Raw genomic sequence first — 23,678 nt, 5'->3', positions numbered from 1 at the left:
AATGGTGTACCGTACATAGCAGTGCAGGCATAGCAAATGTGTATAAGTGTCAGGTGAACCCCTCATCCTATGTACACCCACAGTAACAATCAAGTGTAGCCCTGAGTAGAAATGTACAAAGAATAGCTGTCCCCCCTGTATGTAGAAATGTTGATAAGTCTATGCAAAGTGTCTCATGGAAGCCCTGCAGGCACAGCATGATCCCTGTTGATCTATGACACAAAGGTGAGGCCTGCTGTAAAAATACAACTTGATTTTCCATACACATATAGTATAAATGTCTATACTGGGCGTGCTCACACACTCCAACAAATGTAGTGGATTTCATTCAGCATCACACTGAAAGGTCATACTGGGCATGCTCACACACTTAAATAAACAAAGCAAATGTCAGGCAACAACATACTGAAAGGTCATACTGGGCATGCTCACACACTTATGCCAAATACGGAGGTGATAATAAGGGATCTATGGACAAATGTGGATAGACATCTCTACTTCCAGAAACACATTCACAAAGTTGTCAGAAAATCATGCTATGTGTTCACACAAACTGCCAAGGTCTGTGCATGTAGGTCAAAGGAGGTTCCCACTACTCATCAGTCATCAGACCCATCAGAGAGTACCACAACACACTTGCGATGAATCTGACTAGGCACGTTCAGCAGCCAGAAAGACCACTGAAGTACCCTAACAAGAGGATTACTGGCCTCAAACAGTTGCCCCATGCAACAAGACTGAATGTAACCCAATCTGTACTCTGTTGCATACTGTCTACTCAGGAGATCTCTGCCCAACAGACAGGTCCATGTCATGGCTACACTCAGATCTGTTCTGAGTTACAGCTCAATGGCACTAAATATACAGACCCAACTGATATTGCCAACATCCTGGCAGATAGGATCAGTGTTAACTTTACCCCCCTCTCACCCATGAAAGAGCACATCTCTATAATGGAAGACTGCAAAGTTGCTGTCATCACGGCTGCACAGGTAAAAAACACTCTCCAAAGCCAGTATCACAGCAGCCATGGGACCAGATAACTTCACAGGCTGTGTTCCACACAAACCACAGAATGAACAGGCACCACACTGATGTACCATGTGCAGTCATAGCCTCACCTCATGCTTTGTGCCTGTTGAATGGTGCACAGTGATGGTTATCCCACTACACAAGGGTGGAGACACCACGGACCCCAGGAACTAGTGCCCCATTAGCCTGATGAGCCCGCTCTTCAAGGCCATGGAATGTATCATCATACAACATATAAAAATTACATTTGTAATCCCCAAACCCTGGACCACAACCATGTTGGGTTTGTAAAATGCAGATCATGTCTCCTAAACCTGATAGATGACATTGAAGCAGTCAACAGAACCGTAGACAAGGGTAAGGTGGTTCACACAGCCTATGTTGATCCTGCCATGGCTTACAACACCACCCCACACTCTGGAAATATAGATAAACCCACTAAACTAGGTATAAATTGCTATGTCACAAGATGGGTTGCCAACAGGCTTACTGACAGAACACACACTGTGAAAGTAGCAGACTCCAAGTATGACTTTGGACCAGTGATGAGTGCAGTACCACAAGGTCCAGTCCTGTGTCTTGTCCTGTTTAGTATCTACTTCCCTGAAGTAAACTTTAACATGGAAGGTCTGTGGCTACTGAAGTTTCCAGAGGACTGCAAACTAGGAGCCATAATTGTAAACACTAAAGATGTGGACATCCTACAAAAGGGCCTCACTGAGACAGATGGCTGTTGTCAAAGCCATGGGCTCTAGCTCAATGCCAAAAGGTGCATTGTCATCCCCTTTGTTAAAAACTCTGTAGCCAAGAACTACAACATAGGCGGTAGTATACTTAACACTGAAAGTGTGACAAGAGACCTTGGGTCACAGGTGGACACTGGACACAACTGTGATAATCACATCCCCACAGTAGTCAGGAAACCCTGCTATGTGGCACACCTCATCACAAAATGTGTCTCATGCAGAATAGAAGAGGACATTGTTCCCCACTACTCATCACTCACTAGAACTATAATAGAGTACAATGCCACTTTTGCTATGTACCTCACAAGACAACTACAACAACTGGAAAGCCTGCAGCAATACCTCACAAAGAGCATTAGTGGCCTGAAATACATGCCATACACAGACCATCTCAAAATGCTCCATCTGTACTCCCTTGCATATCGCCTACTCAGATGTGTTCACTGCCTAACATACAAAGCTATGTCAAACACAGAGCTGTTGGACATGCTCCACGTAAAACACTCACAATCCCTCTGACCTTTGGACCCAAAACCATGAGTGAAATACAAAAGGAAGGGGTGTACCCATTTACCTTATGGATACCCACACCTTCAGGTTAGTGGCACAGCATGAGGCCTTGGAGACCATGCAAGTGCAACTAACATTGGGCAAAGCTGCTCATCAGATTGTAGCCTGCTACAGATCACCTACCTTGTCACAGGAACCTCACTCAGTATTCCTGAGAACAGTGGAAAATATAAAGGTCCTATCAAACACCATTATATGAGGTGATTACAACTACCCAAACATTGAGTGGGAGAATTACTTGTGTACAACGTCCTTTGCCCAATGTTTCCTAGAGTTTAAAAGCTCTAACACCCTGGAACAGCTGGTCACCATGCCCACTAGAGGTGACACCATACTGGACATGATCATCACCAACATGGGGTACCAGTGTTCCACAACAGAGATAAAACCCTCGCTGGTAATATCAGATCATAAAGTAATCACACTGGACAGCAACATCCCACCCCCACCCAGTCAATGAAACCACTGTGAAGACATTTTCAAAAGCAAACTGCACACGTCCCAAGACCAAAGTGGAAAGTTCCAAAGCCCTCTTGCTATAGGATAATGGTATACAATCTGCCAAATCAGTTACAAGTGCATCCTATGAGCATCTACAGGGATGCATGGATCGAGACATCACAAATAAAACCAAGATGCACTCCTCCAAAAATAAGAAAACAATCTGGTGGTCATTGCCCATAAATAAGCTAGACAACAGAAGGAGGAAACTAACACCTGATAGAGCCAACTTCACTAAAGGAAAGGCATCACTGATCATTATTAGGAAGAAACAATGATCGCTCATAAAATAATTCAAGGACAGTTTCTAAAGACAAATTGCCAAGGAATGTAAGAATAACAACCACAAAGCCTGCGGTAGCTATACCAGACATGTAGGTGTCAACTTCCAAATATGCTGTCAGCTACTGACAAATGGCAAGAAATACACTGAACCAACTTTCATTGCCCACATCCTGGGGGACAAGTTCAGTGTAAACTTCCCCCATCACCCCCAAAAGGGCCTGTGTCCATCACAGAAGGATGCAGAGCCCCAGACTTCATGGACATGCAGGTAAAGACAGCCCTCTCCAAAGCCAAGAACACAGCATCAATGGGACTGGATGGTGTCCCAGGCTGCATCTTACACTAGGCCCAAAAGGAACTACACCCTCACCTACATTCACTGCCCAGACTCAATCGTACCACAGGGTATGTACCCAAAGAATGGCATACACTAACAGTCATCCAGCTCCACAAAGGGGGTGCCACAACAGAACCTGGAAACCATTGCCCTATATGTCTACTCAGCCTGGTCTACAAAGCTATTGAGCAAATTGTCATGGAACCCATAAACAGAGACATTGGGGACCTCCAGACACTGGACTCTACACAACCTCGCCTTGTTAAAGGCAGATCCTGCCTCCTAAACATAGTTGACTTATTTCAAACAGTTACCAAGGACATAGATGGAGGTGAAAGTAGTCCACACAGCCCACCTGGACCTCACTAAGGACTTTTTACACCATTCCCCACTCTGTCATCATGGACACGCTTACCAGCTTGAACATTAACAGCTATGTCACAGGATGGGTGGCCAAGTGGCTCACAGATCAAACACACATGTTCAGAGTTGCAGGTGCCATGTCCGACTCTAAGCCAGTCACAAATGGCATCCCACAGGTCTTGGTCCTGGGACCCCACCTGTTCAGTAGACACTGCTCAGAGGTACAGGCAAGCATGGGAGGAGTATGGCTGAACAGGTTTGCAGATGACTGCTAACTGTGGTCCATAATCGACTCTATGGCTGACACACACATCCTCCAGAAGGGGCTTACAGAGACAGATACCTGGTGTCAAAACAATGCCCCAAGAAGAATGCCAAAGAATGCATAGTCATCCCCTTTGGCTAAAACAAAGTGCAAACAAATTACCACATAGGTGGTACTCCAGTATGTATGGAGAAAGTCATGAAGGCCCTGGGGACACAGTTAGATAGTAAACTCTCCTTTGATGATCACATGGCCAAAGTGTTTAGACATTCCTTCTATGTAGCCCACCCAATGTCACCTAATGTAACCCACTTTGTCTAGTCTGATGATGTCACCATCCTACAAATATACCTGTGGAAAGTAGAACTCACAGTAATGTGTATAGTGTGTTGTGTAAATGCATACACCTGTAGTATCATAAACCAGTTAGGTAGGGGTTTGAATCCTGCACTTGACAAGTGTGTGTCTGTTTGTGTGTGATCTCCTTGGAGAGGAGCAACCTTTTTGGAGAGTACTCAAACACCTTAAAAGTGGTATACTAATCTTTGTCAGGTCTGATGATGTCACCATCCTACAAATATACCTGTGGAAAAGAGAACTCACAGTAATGTGTATAGTGTTGTGTAAATGTGTACTCCTGTATTATCATAAACCAGTTAGGTAGGGGTTTGAATCCTGCACTTGACAAGTGTGTGTGTGTGTGTGTGTGATTTCCTTGGAGAGTACTCAAACACCTTAAAAGTGGTATACTAATCTTTGTCAGGTCTGTTGATGTCACCATCCTACAAATATACCTGTGGAAAAAAGAACTCACAGTAATGTGTATGGCACATCGTGTAAATGCATACTCCTGTAGTATCATAAACCAGTTGGGTAGGGGTTTGAATCTTGCACTTGACAAGTGTGTGTGTGTTTGTGTGTGATCTCCTTGGAGAGGAGCAACCTTTTTGGAGAGTACTCAAACACCTTAAAAGTGGTATACTAATCTTTGTCAGGTCTGATGATGTCACCATCCTACAAATATACCTGTGGAAAAGAGAGCTCACAGTAATGTGTATAGTGTGTTGTGTTAATACATACTCTTCTAGTATCATGAAGTAGTTAGGTAGGGGTTTGAATCCTGCACTTGGTGAGTGTGTGTGTGTGACACTGTTGGTCAATGTGTTGTGGGTTTTGCTTTTACTACTGTATGACATATCAGTATGACACCAGTATGTGCATTGCACATGTGAGGTAGCTGTGTGGCAAATACATATACGTACATGTGACCTCAATTATTGCATGTGTGGGAACCCTGCTTTCTCCAAGAACACATCTGTCATCTTTTCAAGAGTGTGCTGCTGCTTTCCAGACCTTAGGTCACATCTGTATGCTTGTGACAAGGCCAGCCACTGCAGTGATCCCTGGCCTAGGTCAACTGTGTCACACACACTCATTACGGTTTCTATAGAATTGTGTGAGTGAGGGTTTATGGCCGAGGTATATGTCAGACCTGTTCAAATGCAGCAAAGTCTATCAATGATGGCTATTCATTATAGGTGTACAACAACCTTTGTGGATATGCATGCAGACCCCTTATTGCTTATGTGATCCACCGATGGAATTAAAATTATCTTTGGAAATGTGATTATCAAAGGAGAGATGACGTACCACTTGGTTGCATGTACACATCGGTACCTGTTCTTCATGTTGGTGGCTACTACCTATGTGGTACTGTGGGGATACTATGTTCCGTAAAGGTGGATGACTATGCTTTGGTTGGCTTATAGCTTTACAGCATGGGTTTGACAACAGGGATCTGTCTGTGTGATACCCTTGTGGAGGATGTGTGTGTCATCTGGAGAATGCATTATAGGCCACAGTATGCATTACCAGACGTGGACGGACATATCCCTACTGTGATTGCTTGTACCTAAGAGAGCTATATGCCAAACAGGAGTGGTCTCAGTAATGGGTGCAGGTGAATACCACTGGTTACTGGCATAGTATAGTACCTGAAGGATCCAAATGTTACTGTGTGTCCTACATCTGTGTGTCAGTTGTCAAGACATCATCTAACGATTGGTTATGGTCAGGCTGTTGAAGTTATGTATACTACCAGAATGCAAAACAATGACAGATAGTAACAGTATCACCCACAGCACAGTGTCAAACCATGTCATACACACATGTGTAGTCAAGTTCCGAAATGTGTGTAGTACAATGCATACTGGCCACCAATAGAGACTATGGAGTGTTACTGTGTAATACAGGGCATGTCACCCTGCCCATGTGTCCACTATGCATGTACATGCAGACAGTGCACCTCCACCATGTTCACAAATGTACACCTGCAAATCTGTGCCACACACATCCCACACATACTGTCCACTCTCTAACACATGCTGCCAATACTACACACATCAGCCAAGTGGCACGTGGGTGGACAATACACTATTGGAACTAACCCTGGTGTAAACATTACTACATTGACAATCATAGCTTAAATGCATCATGCCTGCTCAGCTACACCTTCAAGCATATCATTACACTCTACTGCTGACAACATGCTAACATTGCTATACTGCTATAAAGTCACCCTGTGCATCAGCACCATGGTAGCCTGTTCCTGCATCGATGTTACAGATGACAGGAGGTGGCACAGGTTTCATCATATGCACAGGGTGTGTTGTTGGTTTGCCAGAGGCCTACAGTGAGCCATACAATCGACATGTATGTGTGTGTGTGTGTGTGTGTGTGTGTGTGTGTGTGTGTGTGTGTGTGTGTGTGTGTGTGTGTGTGAGGGCCAAGAGTACTGCTATGGGCCAATGTTGATGTAATGTGTGTGGGTATGTGGTAGCCCTAGGTGTCTTGTTTATGTGTGTGTGTGTCTGCATGCACACAGTTCCACCATGTGGCTGCCATATACAGGTATTTGTGGGACAGCCACAGACTGTACCTGCCAGGCTTTACAGATCACCATCTCTGGCCATGGATATGGTACCTGTGCCTGGCAGGGGTGCTACTGACACTATCAGGTACTAAGCCTGACTGGGTACTATCCCCAGAGGTAGATGGATGTACACTGGACCCAGGTCCCTGCTGGGACTGTCCAGAGCCACGTGCACGTGGTCTTCTAGGACGGTCTATGGACAGCCCACCCCAACATTGCTGGGGCTGGTACTGGCACTACGGGAGTGGCTGTGACTTGAGGGATGTCCGCGGCGACTGCCAGCTGCTGATGTTGCTGGCATACATCCACGTCGATGACTCAACCATCCCGCACTGTCCTGACACATGGACATGACATTGCGGAGGACATCTAATGTCTCACCCCAACGTCTATCAGTGACCTCAGTGTAATGATGGATGGCACCTGCTAGGTCATGGATACTGTCAATTACAGTGGTGTTATGTGCCCTCTGTGCCCTTAGTCCCTGTCTGGTGTACCGTTCCATATGTGCCTGTGCCTCCATGACAGCCTGGAACATGCGTGAGGTTGTAAGACCTGTGGCACATCTGCCAGTGGCATGATGAGCAGCAGTGCTCTGACGAGAACCCCTGGACATCTGCCTATGTGGTACCCTTCCAGACATCTGGGTATGGCTGCTGTGTCGGGATGCATGTGCCATAGATACCACACTGTCCTGGCCAATGCCGGCTGTATGCTGTCCCTCAGCTAAGGGCATTGGTGATGGATGTATTGGCAGTATGACTGTGTGCATGGATGGGGTGGACACTTGTGTACTGTCGATTGGTGGCCCAACGACAGACCCTGGCAAACATGCCTGTGCCTCAACACACCTATCATCATTATCACTATTATGCTCAGTGACATCAGTTTCCCTGCTGCAGTGAACCAGCCCAAAATCAGCACCTGTGAGAGGAAGACAGGAAACACACTTTACGACCTGTACATGATGTCGGCACACATGCACACATGCACACATGAACACATGCACACATGCACACATGCACACATGAACACATGCACACAAATACACTCCTCACTACAACAGACACACACACACACACACACACACACACACACACACACACACACACACACACACCACCAGCAATCCAGAACATACTCAATAGCGTGTGATGGTGGGGTACAGTATCACAAGCCAAACATTTATATCAAATGTGACAGCATGCAGGACGTGTGTTGCTCAACAGCATGCAGTGTGAGTGTAGACAGCCCTTGCTAATAACAGTATACATGGCTTTGATGCATGTGTGTTTTGTTCAGTGATTGGCCTCACCCTGGAATGCAATGTGTACATGGACACAACATTGCTGTGCAAGTATTAAAAGCTCTGCAATGTCCTGTGCACCATCACTCACAGGTATACATACCATGGCTGGATGTGTATCTGTGTGTCACATAGATATCCATTTCTGATTAGAGCATCTGTGTCTTTAGCAGATAATTGTGGACACAGGTTTAGCACATGCATGCTATGTATACACACAGGATGAGTGGTGCATGTATACCTGATGGAATACCATTGCTCAACATAGCCATTGTACAGTGGTTATGGTGAGTGTAGGACATATTGTGGACATGCCAGTGCCAGCCATGACATGGCATGCTACCACACAACTGCAACATTAAACATCACACATACACAATGTGTGTCATGTGACCTATACACTCAATAGCATTACAAGACATATGTGTGTCACTTTGTACAAATGGTGATTGCTATGCATATTGTGTATAGGTGCATATGTTTGCACACACACAACATTGAGGTGCATAGCAATTAATGATATGTGTAGTACTGTGGCCACTGTAACTGGATGGGGTGTAGTACCATGAGCCATCATCATGCAGCATCATGTGGTCACTCAAGGCTACTAATGTGTGCCAGACCGGCACATAGCATGCTGTACCTGAACTGCAGTACCATGGCTACATTCACCATTTCACAGCCAGTTGTTACATGGGTTTGTAAGGTGCCCAATAGGGGGCATTGCCTAACATGAATGTGTTATGTGTTGAAGAGTGTCGCACAGCCACATGAGAGGCCTCTACCCCTCAGGTATATTATGTGTGCTGTGTGGATGACATTTGGGATACTGGAGTGTGACCTTACAGCAGGTGTCTGAATACGCCATGTGTAGCATGTTAACGTGTACTGCGTATGACACAGTTGTGTATGTTGTGTGCATGTGTATCGACTCTGCCTATCCAATGTCCACTACAGTGTTGCCACAATTGTGTGGGATGCTCTGTGTATTGCATGTGTTTGAGGCAGCTACTCACGTTACTGAGATGTGCATAGTCTCACAGCAAACATGCACAGCATGCATTATGCAATGGTGTGTGACGTGTACATGGCCTACACCTCACCTATGACATGCACATTTAATTAGCAATATTAAATGTAGAACACACTCACCAGCATGGGTCTGCTGCCTTGCTGTCACACCAGAGGGACCTACAAGGATATGAGACAGTTTGTCAGTGGCAACAACTGTGGCATTGCTACTGTGTGTTTGCAATCTTACAGTAGTACGACTGTTGACAGTCACAGGCCTGCAGATTATATTCCTAATTATTATTATTGCACAACACTAGGCACCACATCTTGTAACTACACAGTACACATCTCACATAAGCATGATCTACCAATAGAGGTAACAGTAGTGTACAGCTATGCCATGTTACCTGCACGCTCCATGTCAACTTGCTGGGTGGCTCCGGCCTCCATGATGATACATGTTAGTTGTTGTTGTTGTTGGCCAGGAGCCACCTGGCTCAGGAGCAGCTCCTCCACTCTGGTGAGGGGGGGATGGATGGCTACCCCACCACCTGTGGCAAGCTGTTGTCTACGGATATCAGACGCATGCTGCCGGACATGTCTAATTAAATCACTGCAGTGATGGCGTACCTGCTCATATGTCCGGTTATGCATGCCTATGTCATTTACCCTATGGACAAGATCTTGCCACAGTGCAGTCCGCTCATGCTGGTCCTGGCTGGTTCTTGAGAACAGCAGGGCATAGTGCTGAACCATGGTGGCTGTAATCACTTCCTCCTCTGCTGGGCTATATGAGGGATTACGATGGTGGGCCATGACCCTGGAAGACAATGAAACAATATGTGTGAGCAAGTCAAGTGGCACACTTAACATTCTAAAGTACAGATATCAATTAACTGCCATATATAGCAACCTATTGGCTGTCAAAGGATACACACTTTCAATACCACATATCAGTGCTCAACCCACAACTGCCTGACAGTGCCTGGCACACTCTATATATCAAACCATGTTTTGCACAGCAACAAAGATAAACCAGTATGTAAGACTATACAACAGTACATGGCACACTGTATGCGACACAATGCACCACCTAGCCACAGGGGGTATATATCAAGCTAATGCATAACGTAACATGTAATCCATTGCAATGATTGTAAAGTCCAGTTACAGTATTACCAGTATACCACACTAGTCATTGATGGCAAACCCCTGCCTAACATATGTGCTCATTCATTAATATAGGTGGCATACTGCTGTACTAGACTATACATGTTGCTAGATATGCACCTATATCCTGTAACACACATATGACCGAGGCCATGGTACAGGCATACACACACACACATCAGACATACATACCAGACACAAAGGTATGGCAACCCACATGACCTTTACCTGTGTACCATACAGTACTGTGTGTCAGTAGTTACAAGACCTTATGCCTGAGGTATGTCATCTGTGAGGACTACGGGGAACAAACAAAACAGTGGTTCCAAGACATGTGGACATACACCATACTGTGCTGTTTAGGCATACAGCTTCAGGTAGTACTACAGTTCATACAGGGCTTGGATTCACCAGCAGTAACACTCAATAAGCATACATGTACTGCTGTAGCCTACAATGGGACACCCCAGTCGACACCAACAGACTACGTCAGACCATATGGCATACTGCTTTTTCTGCCTAGCAATAGCATACACATCTTTTGCTGGGATCACAGCTAGGACACATAATACCATGACAGAAACAGTTTCCCACTTAGCTATCACACATATACAGAACTCTGACACATTCACCAACACATTCACCATCACACTCAGTCAACCTCACATAGCAATTATTGCAACAAGTACATGTGGGTGTGTATCGGTTCATAGGTAGGTTATAGGCTATTGGCCCTAGGACCTATAGATGTCTAGCCATATGCTACCCTGGCCTTTGACACACAGGTAATTTCATTTCACGTGGCCCTGTCAAGCAGAGCCACAGAGGTGATTCCTGGGGTGTATTTCCTATCTCCCATACAATCATCAGGATTATATATGATGACTGCTAATTAGGAGCTTTGTTTGCTATTGATAGGTGGTTTGTTCCAGAGTATGGGATGTCTCTGAGATAGGGATCTATCCCTCCAGCATGTGCTGTTTATTGAGGTGACAAGGTTTAGGTCCCTAGAGCATGTAGCTCATAGGGATTGTGATCTGTTTACGTGGAGCATGTCCAACAGCTCTGGGTTTCACATAGCTTTGCATGTTAGGCAGAGGTCACCTCTGGGTAGGCGGTATGTGACACAGTCTAGCTGTGGTTTTGTGAGACGGTCTGCATAGGGCATCTGTTTGAGGCTGGTATTACTCTTTGTGAGGTATGTCTGTGTCCTTTCCAGTTGCTGTAGATGTCTTGTGAGGTACATACCACATGGGGCATTGTACTCTATAATGGGTTTTATGTGTGTGGAGTAGAGGGGAACACTGACCTATATTTCCCTGGATGACACACCTTTTGTGATGACGTGTGCCACGTAGACAGATTACATGACTAGTGTGGCACTGTGACTATCAACAGGGAGACTACTGTCCACCTGTGTCCCATGGTCTCTTATCACACCTTCGGTGTTAAGTAGACTACCACCTATGTGGTAGTTAATGGGTACTGAGTTTTTGCAAGGAGGGATGCCAATGCAGTGTCAACATTGAGCTTGAGTCCATGGCTTTGTCACCAGGCATCTGTTGCAGTAAATATGACCCTGTCTCTCTCTCTCTCTATATATATATATATATATATATATATATATATATATATATATATATATATATATATATATATATATATATATACACACACATACATATAAACATCCATTGGTGTACATATAGATATACATATAGGCACATATACAGTCCACCTTTCATGGTGGGAATATCAAGTATGGGAAGGTTGTGAGGTATACAGTTATGTCATAATATTGCACAGTGTTGTGCGGAATGCATTGAAGGTGTTCTCAGCCCATGTAGCTTTAGCAGGCCTCACTGGCTGCAACACTGCAAACCTGATGAATCATACCCACAGCGTTTAACCACCACATGTCATATACCAGCACTGTATGCTGTCTGGTTTGCCACACACTACAACCTACATAGAAATATGCACATAACAACCTTCAACAACATATATATATATATCCACCTTTCACAAACAGTTGCAGTATGTCCCTTGCTCTATGCACATGTACAGATGCTAATATATCTGACACAGACAGATCTCTCCGTATGTGTGTGCCATACACACACAAGGACCACACTGTTGTAAGTCCATGTACCTCACGGCTGACCTGTTGGGCCTTGCTGCAACATGAACAGGTGTCACATGTGAGCACACAGTAATATTAGAGGGTGTATATATAGCTGCAAATGCTAAATTAGCATACTAGCCTGGTACAGCTGTTGCCAATGCTAAGCTACACGTTAATATGACTATCATGCATTTGTTACTCTGTCACATCCATGTTTACATAACTGTATGCGCTACTCCCCCAAACAGACATTGTACACACTACTGTACAGAACACAGATAACATGGATCAGATGTTTGACATTTAATGCTGAACTACATATGTCACAGTCATATCCCACTGCACACAGCTACACACTGATTTCTCCATGGCAGTAGTTATGCAGGGCATCTGTGCATAGATACGTACTGCTGCCACATATGGATGATTCAAACTATGTAGAGTACTCTTCAAAAACATCTACTACATGCCAGTAAATACATATCTGTTACATACCTTTCCTTTGTATGTGTTTGTAGTAGTCAGTTCTGTGTGTTTTGTACACTTTGTTTTGTTTATATCTTATTTTTTTTTCAAAATATTTTTTTTTCACTAAATTATATTTTTCAATATATTATTTTTTTTCAATATATATATTTTTTCAATATATTGTTTTTTTCAATATATATATTTTTTTCAATATATTTTCTTTTTTCAATATATTTTTTTCAACATATTTTCTTTTTTCAATATATTTTTTTCAATATATATTTTTTCAATATATATTTTTTTCCAATATATTTTCTTTTATATCTTTTTTGTTTCCTGTTGCTGTTGCTGTGGTCTGTGTCTCTCTGTGTCTCTCTGTGTCGCTCTGTAATGCTCTCTCTCTCTCTCTCTCCCTCTCTCTCCGTACCTGCAATGAAATGATTGCATGTGTGGACAGCTAGTACAGCCTGCTTTTATAGGTATCTGCACATGTGCATGTGATGGCCTCTGTACCAATTGTTGGCCACCATTTGGCAATTGCATGCAGCCTGCTGTGTGGTACTTGCAGTACTCACTGTCATAGCAACCAAATGCTATAAATTGCTAAGTCAGGTAGGCATAGCCCTTTCAGCTTTCCAAAGTGGGGACCATGCTTGTTTGCTGTGGACACCGTTGTGTAAGTCAGAAGGTTGGTGTACTTCTTGTATCTGATGCTAGGGGTGTAGCCAGTGATTTGAATGTTGTACTCAGACCTGAATGTTGCCACTTCCAGTACACAGTTGTCAGTGTAGAATTGTACTCACCCCTACAAATGCTAACACAAGATACATGGGAGTATGTAGTTTCTTTTCTACTTATACAATTAGCTGCCATACATATGTAGTTATTGAGATGTTTTCATTTGGCACATGAACTGTTTGTGAACTGCTATACTGTGGATATTAATGTACTCACTTCTGCACAGTTTGTGTTTTTTTTGTTGACATTAGCACAGGATGCTCATGAAAACTGGACAATTCCAGTACTGAGTATGCCTACCTACATCCTTGCTGGACCTTGAACACACAGGTATTTTGTACATTTGGGTGGGGATTGTCCTGCTATGATACTGTGTGGGGGTTGTAAAGTGCTGCTGTAACATTATTTACTGCTAAAATGGCTGGTTCTGTTATCACAGTCATGTAATGCAATTCCACAACAACTGCTGGTAAAGTTCCACAGAACAGGTTTTGTGTTATGGCATTCCTATCTTACCTTTACATTCACTCATTCTGATGCATGATATATATATTTCAGCAACAACCTGCTGTATATCTACTGTGGCTTAGTGGTACTTCATGCAGTCTAGTGTGTCCAAGGTCCGGGGTTCGAGACTGACATTGGTGTTTTATTTTGCTGCTGAGCAGAACAAGGCCCCTCACATGCAGGGTGACTAAGGCACTTTTAAGCAGTTGTAAGCGGGTTTGCACGGGTTTGCGTGACGCTTAGCAATACTTAGCTAAGCGCACACTCATGCAAACCCGCTAACTACTGCTTAAAAGTGCTTACTCCCGCTAACCCCCGCACTCATTTCTTTGAAAGAAAAGAAAATGGGGAGATAGGAAAGTGGTGAAAAAGGGGCACAAAGAGGGAAAGACAGTAGGGAAAACAGCTAGGGATGTGCAGGACAGGTGTAGGGAAGGTCCATAGCTGCCCATTTCTTTAACAGCAACAGCTGTGCATATACTAGTAATTTGGAGGGAAATTTGAAACCTTCCACCCCTGAGAGAGGGTGAGGACAATGAAGTATGTTGTACTGCCAATTAAATTTCAGTTTATGTGTCCAGCGGACATGTGTGCAAAATGGGCAGCTATGTATGGGGCATAATTTTTTGTGGGAGCAGATTGCCCATTTTTTTTTCAGGTGAGAGTGGAATGTGGGGTAGGGGAAGTAGGTATATTTTGGGAGGTAGGTTGGGGAGGTAAACAGACAAGACAAACAAGATGCATACAGGGGTGGAATATGACACATGGGGTGGGTGAACACCATTGACGGGGAAGGATGTTTGGAAATCGCAAGCCCATGAGCCCACAGATGGCAACAGTGGAACTGAGATCCCCACCCATGGGCAGTCACCACTGCACCTTCACAGCCCAGAGGGTGGCTGTGCTGGGGGCTGCGTAGGAGGGGCAGGCTCACCCGTGAGTCACGCCACTCTTGCCTCGAGCTGGCATAGAGGATCAGCGACTGAACGCTCGATCTCCCTATGCACCACAGCCCGGACCATTCGGAGGGTGATAGGTGGCCCTCCTCTGGCCACGCTTGCATGGGGGGGATGAGCCCCATCCCCTGCAGTGCTTCCACCCAAAGGTGGCACAGGACCAATGGAGGAGGAGGTCCCGGGCTGGGCACCGGACCTGCTGGTGCCAGGTGCCATCGCCAGCTGAGGTGGGACAGGTGGGTCCGCTGGGACCGGCCTTCCCATACGTTCTATGTTTAGGAGGATTTAATGACAATATGGGTTAGTAATAGCCAACAGCATTCCAATTTAGTTGTAACAGCATACAGTAGTATTCCCATTAACCCAACACACCAGAGTTCCAACAGTTGAACAGCAAGCATAACACATGCATATATAGAACAACAGTGGACATTCCAACAGCATGCAGGATTGATTGGTGGCAACAGGCCACCAAGATTGTGGTATGTGAACAGGGCACATGCATCAAAGTAAATGCAGATATTTATAAACCAATAGGACATGTGTCCCAACAAATGTTATGAGATTAGACATACCCATTGAGGTGTGGAATTGCATTGTTTATGCACATACAGTAGGGTGTAAAAGATACCTCCATTAACAACTTATATATACTTATAGTTTACACTACATTCCTATTGACTGCAGTTATATATCCCCTACATGTATTATTACACTAGGCAATGTCCGTTAAATTGTGAAATGGGTTTTGCTAGTTCTTGATATACCTGACCTGTATCTGACATACAAACTGTCCTGGATGCAGATGTTACTGCTACATATTTATATATTTCATTTATATTTATATATCTACATATCTGGATGTGTTCAGGTGACATTATCAGGTATATGTTGACAGCCCCTACATTTCTAGCAGCACACTGACATTTCTGGGGAACACAATAACAAGCTACTCATGTGCCAGATTAACCTGTACATGCCGGCCATGAACCGACAGTTGAGGACTGTATATATGCTTAACAGCTACTGGCACTCCCTTCATCCACTTTATATGGGCCTACCCATGTGTGGGTTGACTGCTTAATACAACAGTACTATTTCTATAATGCAAGGGTACAACAACATATCGAAGAAAGTGACACGGACACACTCCAGGAATTATACCTTTATTAATTACATTACACACTTTTCTAGTGGCTCTCTCATTTATTTGATATATCAGTGCATGCAGAGGTCTTTTATTCAAGACATATTATACCTTTATTAATGGGTTACAACACCTTTTCACGCTGTCTCACTTATTTTATATAACAGTACATGCAGAGAAGTTATTCAACACTTATTATACCTTTATTAATGGGTTACAACACTCTTTTCAGGCTCTCTCACTTCTTTTATATGACAACACATGCAGAATAATTACTAACCTGCCTGGTGGTGCAGCCTTAGCAGCCTATCTGCATAGGCTTGCTGATTCGCAGCATGGACACCTGCAGCTGTGAAGTAAATGAAGGGATATTGAGACATACCTATCCATAATATAGACTACAATAGCAATTCTTACATACTTCATTCCATGGCTACATACTCAGTAGTGGGGCATTTTCCATTTCACGGGCCTCCTGTATCCACTGGTTCAGTCGGTCCTCCTTGCATCTCTTCAGGTCTGAGTAGTGGTGTCTGACCTGCTCACCAGTCCGAGGGATGCCTGTGGCACTGGTGAGATCATGTGCTAGATGGTTCCAGGCTTCCGCTTTGTACTCAGTGCCCTGAAACTGGCCCTGCAGGAGTCTTGCATCATGATGATGGATGAGGAGCCAAACCATTACTTTTGACTCCTCAATGCCCCACCGTTGCGCTGAAATGAGAGCCCTCTCCAACACCAGCCATACTGTCTGCAGATGGGAGCTACAACCAGTTATGGCAATTATTCCCACCTATGGAGCTTAAATATGCCTCATTTCCCACACTTATTTGTGATTGGCCAGTTTTGAAAAATCTCAGCTAAAAGCAAACCTGCTTAGCAATGGGTAAACTTCCATTGATATATATGAGTGTGTTGGAAATGCATCCATATGTAAAGCTGTCATGGCTTAGTGGTTTAGTACTGTGATTATGGTGCACAGTATCCCGGGTTCGAGGCCTGTCATTGCTTTTTATTTTACTACTGGCCAGACCGGCTAGGAGGTGTGGCTGTGTTTAGCCGACTTTGCTCAACTTTTCCCAACGTTGCTCGACGTTGCTCTATGTTGCTCTACATTGCCCGATGTTGCCCAACGTTGCACTAGATAGCGTGGTGTGCAGCTCCGCGCGAACATGTTTTGTTTGCGCTAGTTGGCGCGATGCGCAGCTCCATGCAAAGCTATTGCGCTAGTTAAAGCAGTGCTAAGCTATGAGCAATTATACTTAACTGTGCTTAATACTAGTAAACTTTGCTTAGCAGTGCTTCACATTGCTTAAGATACGTTACTTATGCATTTATCAGTATGCATGACCATTCCACCTTCTTATATATATATATATATATATATATATAAAATATCGTTCACTACCACATAGGCCATTTCAATGCATTTTACTAAAATTTAAAAGGTAAATGTCAGGAATTCTTTTTATGCACACATTTCCTACAGAAGATAGGAAGGGAGTGGCGGCACTCGAACCGGGAATGCCTCCTCTTTGTGCGAGGGCTCTACCACTACGCTATTGCTATTTGGCTTAATTTGCATATAAGTAGTTTATTATCCTCTTTGATGTCTACACTGCTAACTGTAGCTAAGCAATGGGCAAACCCACGCATACACATGCAAATACAGGCAGCTATATCGGGAATAATAAAAAAAAAGGAAAGCTTTACATTTTAAACTTGTACAGGGATTTAGAATGTGGGGGAGTGTAGTGTTGGGTATGTAGACATTTGAGCGAACTCGCTCATTTCAGTTGACATTTGCAGTTTAGGCACTTACAGGGGTGTGGATATTTGGACTGCTCGGCAGTCTGACACACCGCCTGCACTCATGCACGCTCCATGTTAGCCTTAGAGTTGAGTCAGCGCGCCCTCATGAATATGCATGACGCGCTGACGTCATACTCTTAGACTGCAGTTTCCGAATAAGACTTAGTTAGTCTTACACAGAGGATTAGTGAATCCTGGCCACTGTGTTTACTGTGACTTATATAATTTGGTTTAAGACATAGAACATAAGGAATACTGCCATTATAAAAACAGTTTGTTCTGAAGAGTTTGTCATTCATACTTCTTTCATAAACCCTATGGTTCCAGAGATATGAACAATTCTTTGAAACAGGAGGGCATAATCTGATTCTGTTAAAAGGCTTAGGCTCTGCCCATTGTAACTTACAGTAAAATTGTCCTGAACTCCATTGGAGTGAATGAGTTAAACTTGATGGACTTCTTTGAGAATGTCACCAAAGTCCTGGATGAGGGCAAAGCAGTACATACCGCATATTTTAATTTGACCAAGGCTTTTCATAGGTGTGTACTAGGCTAATGGCCCTGGATTCTTTACAAGCCTATCCCATAGGATTACCCTGGCATTGTGCCACCCAACCTTAGTTCCTAGTGCCTCTGTCAAGTAGAACCACTGGAGTGATCCTCGGGGTGAATTTTCTATTTCCCATCCACTCATCAAGATTTCTCTTGAAGAGGGCCAGTGAGGTGCTCTGCTTGACATGTATGGAAAGTCTATTCCAAAGCATGGGCAGTCTCTGGGTTTTGAACCTGTCCCTCCAGCATGTTCTGTTGATTGTGGTAATGAGGTTGAGGTCTTTGGAGCATGTGGTGCGGAGGGTTTGGCATTTTTCAAGCTGTAGCATTTCTAACAGAGCTGGGTCAGACATGGCTTTGTAAGTCAAGCAGAGATCACCTCTAAGATTTTGACACAATCCCCCACTCAGGGATCATTGAGAATCTCTCCCAGCTGGGGATTAATCTATAAATCACTAGATGAGTAGCCATCTGGTTCACCGACAAAATGCACACTGTTGAAGCTGGGGAGTCCACCTCCACCAATAGACCAGTTATCAGTGGGGTACCACAAGGATCTGTGTTGGGCCCTCTACTGTTTATAAGGTCCAAGTGAAAGTTGATGGCCTGTGGTTTACCAAGTTTGCAGATGACTGCAAACTGGGCTTAATCATTGAGTCCCCAAATGATGTAAACATATTACTTAAGGGGCTGATGCAGACAAATGATTGATGCCAAAGTCACGGACTAAAACTAAATGCAAAAAACTGCCTCATTATCTCCATTGGCAAAAAATAGCCCCTGCTAATTATGATATAGGCAGCACCCCTCTAAGCTCAAACCCAGTGGTGTGAGACTTGAGAACACAGGTTGATAGCAATCTAAACTTCGATCACCATGTGTCCATAATGGTAAGGAGTCTTCTACATTGCACATCTCATAAATAAGGGCATCACATCCAAGGTTAAGAAGGTTATAACTCCAATGTACTTGACCCGTATTAGACCACTAATTGAGTACAATCCTTCCTTCTGTATGTATCTCACCAGACACCTGCAGCAACTGGAGAGACCACAGAGGTTTCTAACCAAGAGAATTCAGGGCCTCCAAAATGTGACTTACATGAAAAGACTAAAAGCCCTGTCACTGTACTCTGTATCATACAGGCTGCCGAGAGGCGACATGTGCCTGGCCTACAGAGTAGTCTCTGATTCTGCCCTAATGGAAATGCTGCACATCTGCAAATCAAATGGGACAAGGCTCACGCATTCCAGGGATCTCAACCTAGCCTGTGACATTAACAAAACATGTTGGAGAGACATATATATTTCCCAGAGATTGCCACTCCTCTAGAATAAGCTCCCACTTCATGTGCAGCAGAACTCCTCAATGACCCTATTTAAGTGCAACCTTGACAACTGGATGGATGACTGTAAATTCACACCGGGGGTGGCACCTATGTCCCTCATGGGCAGTGTTGGTACTGATCATAGAATCATTCTGCTAACAATGACCATCTAACCATGGCCAATTTGGGTACACAGTTTTTTTACACATTTAGGCTTGTAAAGGCCCTAGTACCATTTGTCCAGGAACCTCATATGAACCTATGAACCTACGACTGCAGCTCAGCATCTAGTATCATGAGCCATCCTGTTGATTTAAAGGAAAACTACCCATTTCCCTACAGGTCAATTCAACACTTAGGTTGCTTTTCTCCCAACAATCTGATTCCAGTACTGTGTAGGTACCTGAAACATGTTTATAGTTTATAAAACTTTCATTTCCTCACCTTGGAATCAAAGGAAGGGAAAGACCACCCACTTTTTTAAAGTTTAACTTCTCACATAATTTGCAGAGGAATTTGTCTACACCTGCATGACATACCACTGACACAGAAATATGTAGTTAGGAACTGCTGACAATCTTATACAGGTAATTATTCTTGCTAATGTCAGGAGCTTAAGCTGATGTAAACAAGACAGAGAGGTGTGAAACTGTTTTCCATTGTCTTTATTGCAACGTAGAAATGCCTTTAATAGCAAAACAAAACAATTAGATCAGTCAGTGGTTCAAAGTCAACTCTTTTGACAAATTTACACAAGCAGTATCACAGTATTGAAATGCTAAGCTTTAAACCTTAAATGTTTGCTGTTTACACTATAGTACATTTTAAGAAGACTTGAATGTAGTATCAAAGATGTCTGTGACATTTAGAGAAAAGTCAGAAAATATTTTTTTTTTGTAATTCTTGCAAATTATCAGCACATTTACCAAAGTGTTGGGGGAGGGGGGGCTGTCAATCATCTTGGACTACAAAAAGATACTTTGATCAAGGCCTGTAATTTAGCTAATATGTTGGTTGCAGCTATAAAATTTCTAAGCATGCAGTAAAACAAGCCCTGAGACACATACAAATGAGGGCCATTCAAGAAATAAAAGAAGCAGTCCTTTTACAGAAGTTATATAAGATGACAGTGAATGACACTTATCCCATTATATGTCAATGGCATGGGGATACACCATTACTTCCTTATGTCTAGCATGAGTCATAGAAAGCACACTTGAAACAGATTATGGGAAAGAGAAAGGCTTGAATAAAATTAAGATCACGCTGATATGTCAGGCCCCATTGACAGCCATTTTGCAGGAAGCATACTTAAATTCTATAAGAAGCAGTTAGAATGATTTTGAGGTATTAATTAGCTCAGAAAACAGAGTGAAAAATATATTTTTTAGTTCTAAGGTGGAGTTTTCCTTTAATGTGCCTTTGGGTGGAGTAAATGCAACCACTGAGATGAGTATATAGTGCATGACCAGCCACATGGGCAAGTAGGGTGACATAGTGACAACATGGAGTGATCAGAAAGCATATGCCCCTAGAGTACAGAAGAAAGGTATCTCTTATGTTTGGAATGATGTTTGTCTGGGAACTAGGTTTCATTGTTTTGAATGATGTCTGCCATCATTTAGATTGCCTTTCTAAATATAAATGATGGTGTAGGCTTCTCTGTACAGTAGGAGATTTGGTAATTATTTGATGCCTCAATACCCAGACCATTTTATTGATTAATTAGGTCTTCTAATTTTCTATAAAACTGTACAAAGAGCATTTTCTGTCTAAATATTATCTCTACAGATCTTGTGTGAGGAGATTAAATCCAGAACAGGACTGTTAGATGACGTTCAAGAGAACGGAAAGAAACTTCAGCAACTGATCTCAGGTAAGTCCTTGTGTTAGAAAGACATCTTTTAATTTAAAGATACAATTTAAGTTCCTAAACATCTTTGGAGGTAACATAGATATAACTTGTGTAAGTAAGCCAGATGGGATTCAAGGAGCTACATTTCATTGCATAGTGCAGGCTGTGCTACACAAAATGGCTGTGACATGGACCTCATCACGGCTATGAACATACCATTTTACTAGTTCTCCCTTGTGGCATGATCACCTCAGCTATGTGTTCTGAGGAACCCCACCCCTCACAGCATATTGCGACTCTTGACAAGTGTAACACTACATATGCAGTATATCCTTCCCATGTAAAGTGCAGTAACTCTCATGTCTAGGGTACAATCTCAAAACAATAATGAGGTATGTATTGTTTAAGGGCACCTCATCCCACGTCTCATTTCATACATAACCTGCTCATAGTATAAAGTCCACCTTCCCATCACCTGTATCTTTCAAACTTATGCACCATTCAGGAGCTCCTCTTCTTCTTTTAATTTGTATAAAGGTCACTGCCCATAACCTCCCCCACTGGCTCACCCTCTCCCTTCTTGTGGCACTACTGGTGCTACTCTTAATTACTCTGGTAATCCATGCTTACATGTACTTCTGGTGTAACAGAGCAATCCATAAGTATGAGCTGTCTATTGCTAGTCTAACGAATTGTGGTATGCAGTTCCATCTGCATATCACTGCTGTTGAGATGGTGTGGCACATAGGTAGGGAGTCCCAATCCCTTCAGGCCCATCTCTTCAGGTATATCCACCACTGAACGCCATTAGGTTGCATTTTATAGGGAAGTATTCACTGAACTGATGGAGCCACAGTACCCGCCTATCCACCTTAAACTTATGGGATGCAGTGGTCCAGTCCTTTGTGGGCCCTCCATCTAAGAATGTATGTGACAATATGTACAGCAAAATGGAATGGCCATTTGTGTTTTGATATCCTTTAAATTTGATGTCACCTATCACTGCAGATCCCATGATTTATGCTGTCTAACAGTATAGGCGATGAGACTTTTATTAACTGTGCTGTCCCATCTCTAATACTTCTGCAGAGGCCAAATCAGTATAAAGTATTTGTTCTAATGTGTGCTGTGAAATAGTTAATGATGAAGTCTGGTCGCGACAAAAACAGATCATTTTGCACATTCATGAGCTCAGTTATTACACTATCATGCTGACTTCATTGCTTATATTGTGGTTTGTTTTTTGTTAGGTTCCCATAATGGGAACGTTTTCAAAATGTGCATGTTTGAACATGTGAAATAGTCAAACAAATTGTGTTAACCCTACAAACTATATACTATACAGCTAAGCTTTTTTTTCAGGGGGAATACCTTATGGTTAAGAAAATTTCAGTATTAAAATCACTTCCAAAAATGGAAATCAAATAGAATACTCTGCCTATAATGAGTGGATCATATTAATCACTTTTTTTTTTGTAAAGGAACTGCACAGAACCCACTTCATTGAAAACAATGCCAACAGGAAAAAGTTGTCTTTGATACTTGTTTGTATAAATATCCAAAGTGTAATATGTGTTGTTGTGTGCACGCTGTCCATACATCCCACTCAGGAATCTTTCCTGTCTTTACCTAAAGCTTTATAATCAGCTTTGATGTTGCTGCCACTCAGAAGG

General features: G+C 43.2%; 1 protein-coding gene across 1 annotated transcript in view; it reads left to right on the top strand.

Annotated features, from left to right (window-relative positions):
* LOC122797773 (microtubule-actin cross-linking factor 1-like) overlaps positions 1–23,678 on the top strand; it is an 899,011-nt gene that overhangs the window by 192,729 nt on the left and 682,604 nt on the right. The window contains exon 6 of the mRNA XM_044066295.1: positions 21,942–22,026. Within this exon, the coding sequence (XP_043922230.1) occupies positions 21,942–22,026 (85 nt within the window). The remainder of the gene's footprint in view (positions 1–21,941; positions 22,027–23,678) is intronic.

This window comes from Protopterus annectens, chromosome 3.part1 (genome assembly GCF_019279795.1).
Source record: "Protopterus annectens isolate FY-2018-M chromosome 3.part1, PAN1.0, whole genome shotgun sequence".
NCBI classification, from domain to species: domain Eukaryota; kingdom Metazoa; phylum Chordata; order Ceratodontiformes; family Protopteridae; genus Protopterus; species Protopterus annectens.
Note: the sequence above shows the minus strand (reverse complement) of the source record. Positions and strands in the feature narration are given on the sequence as shown.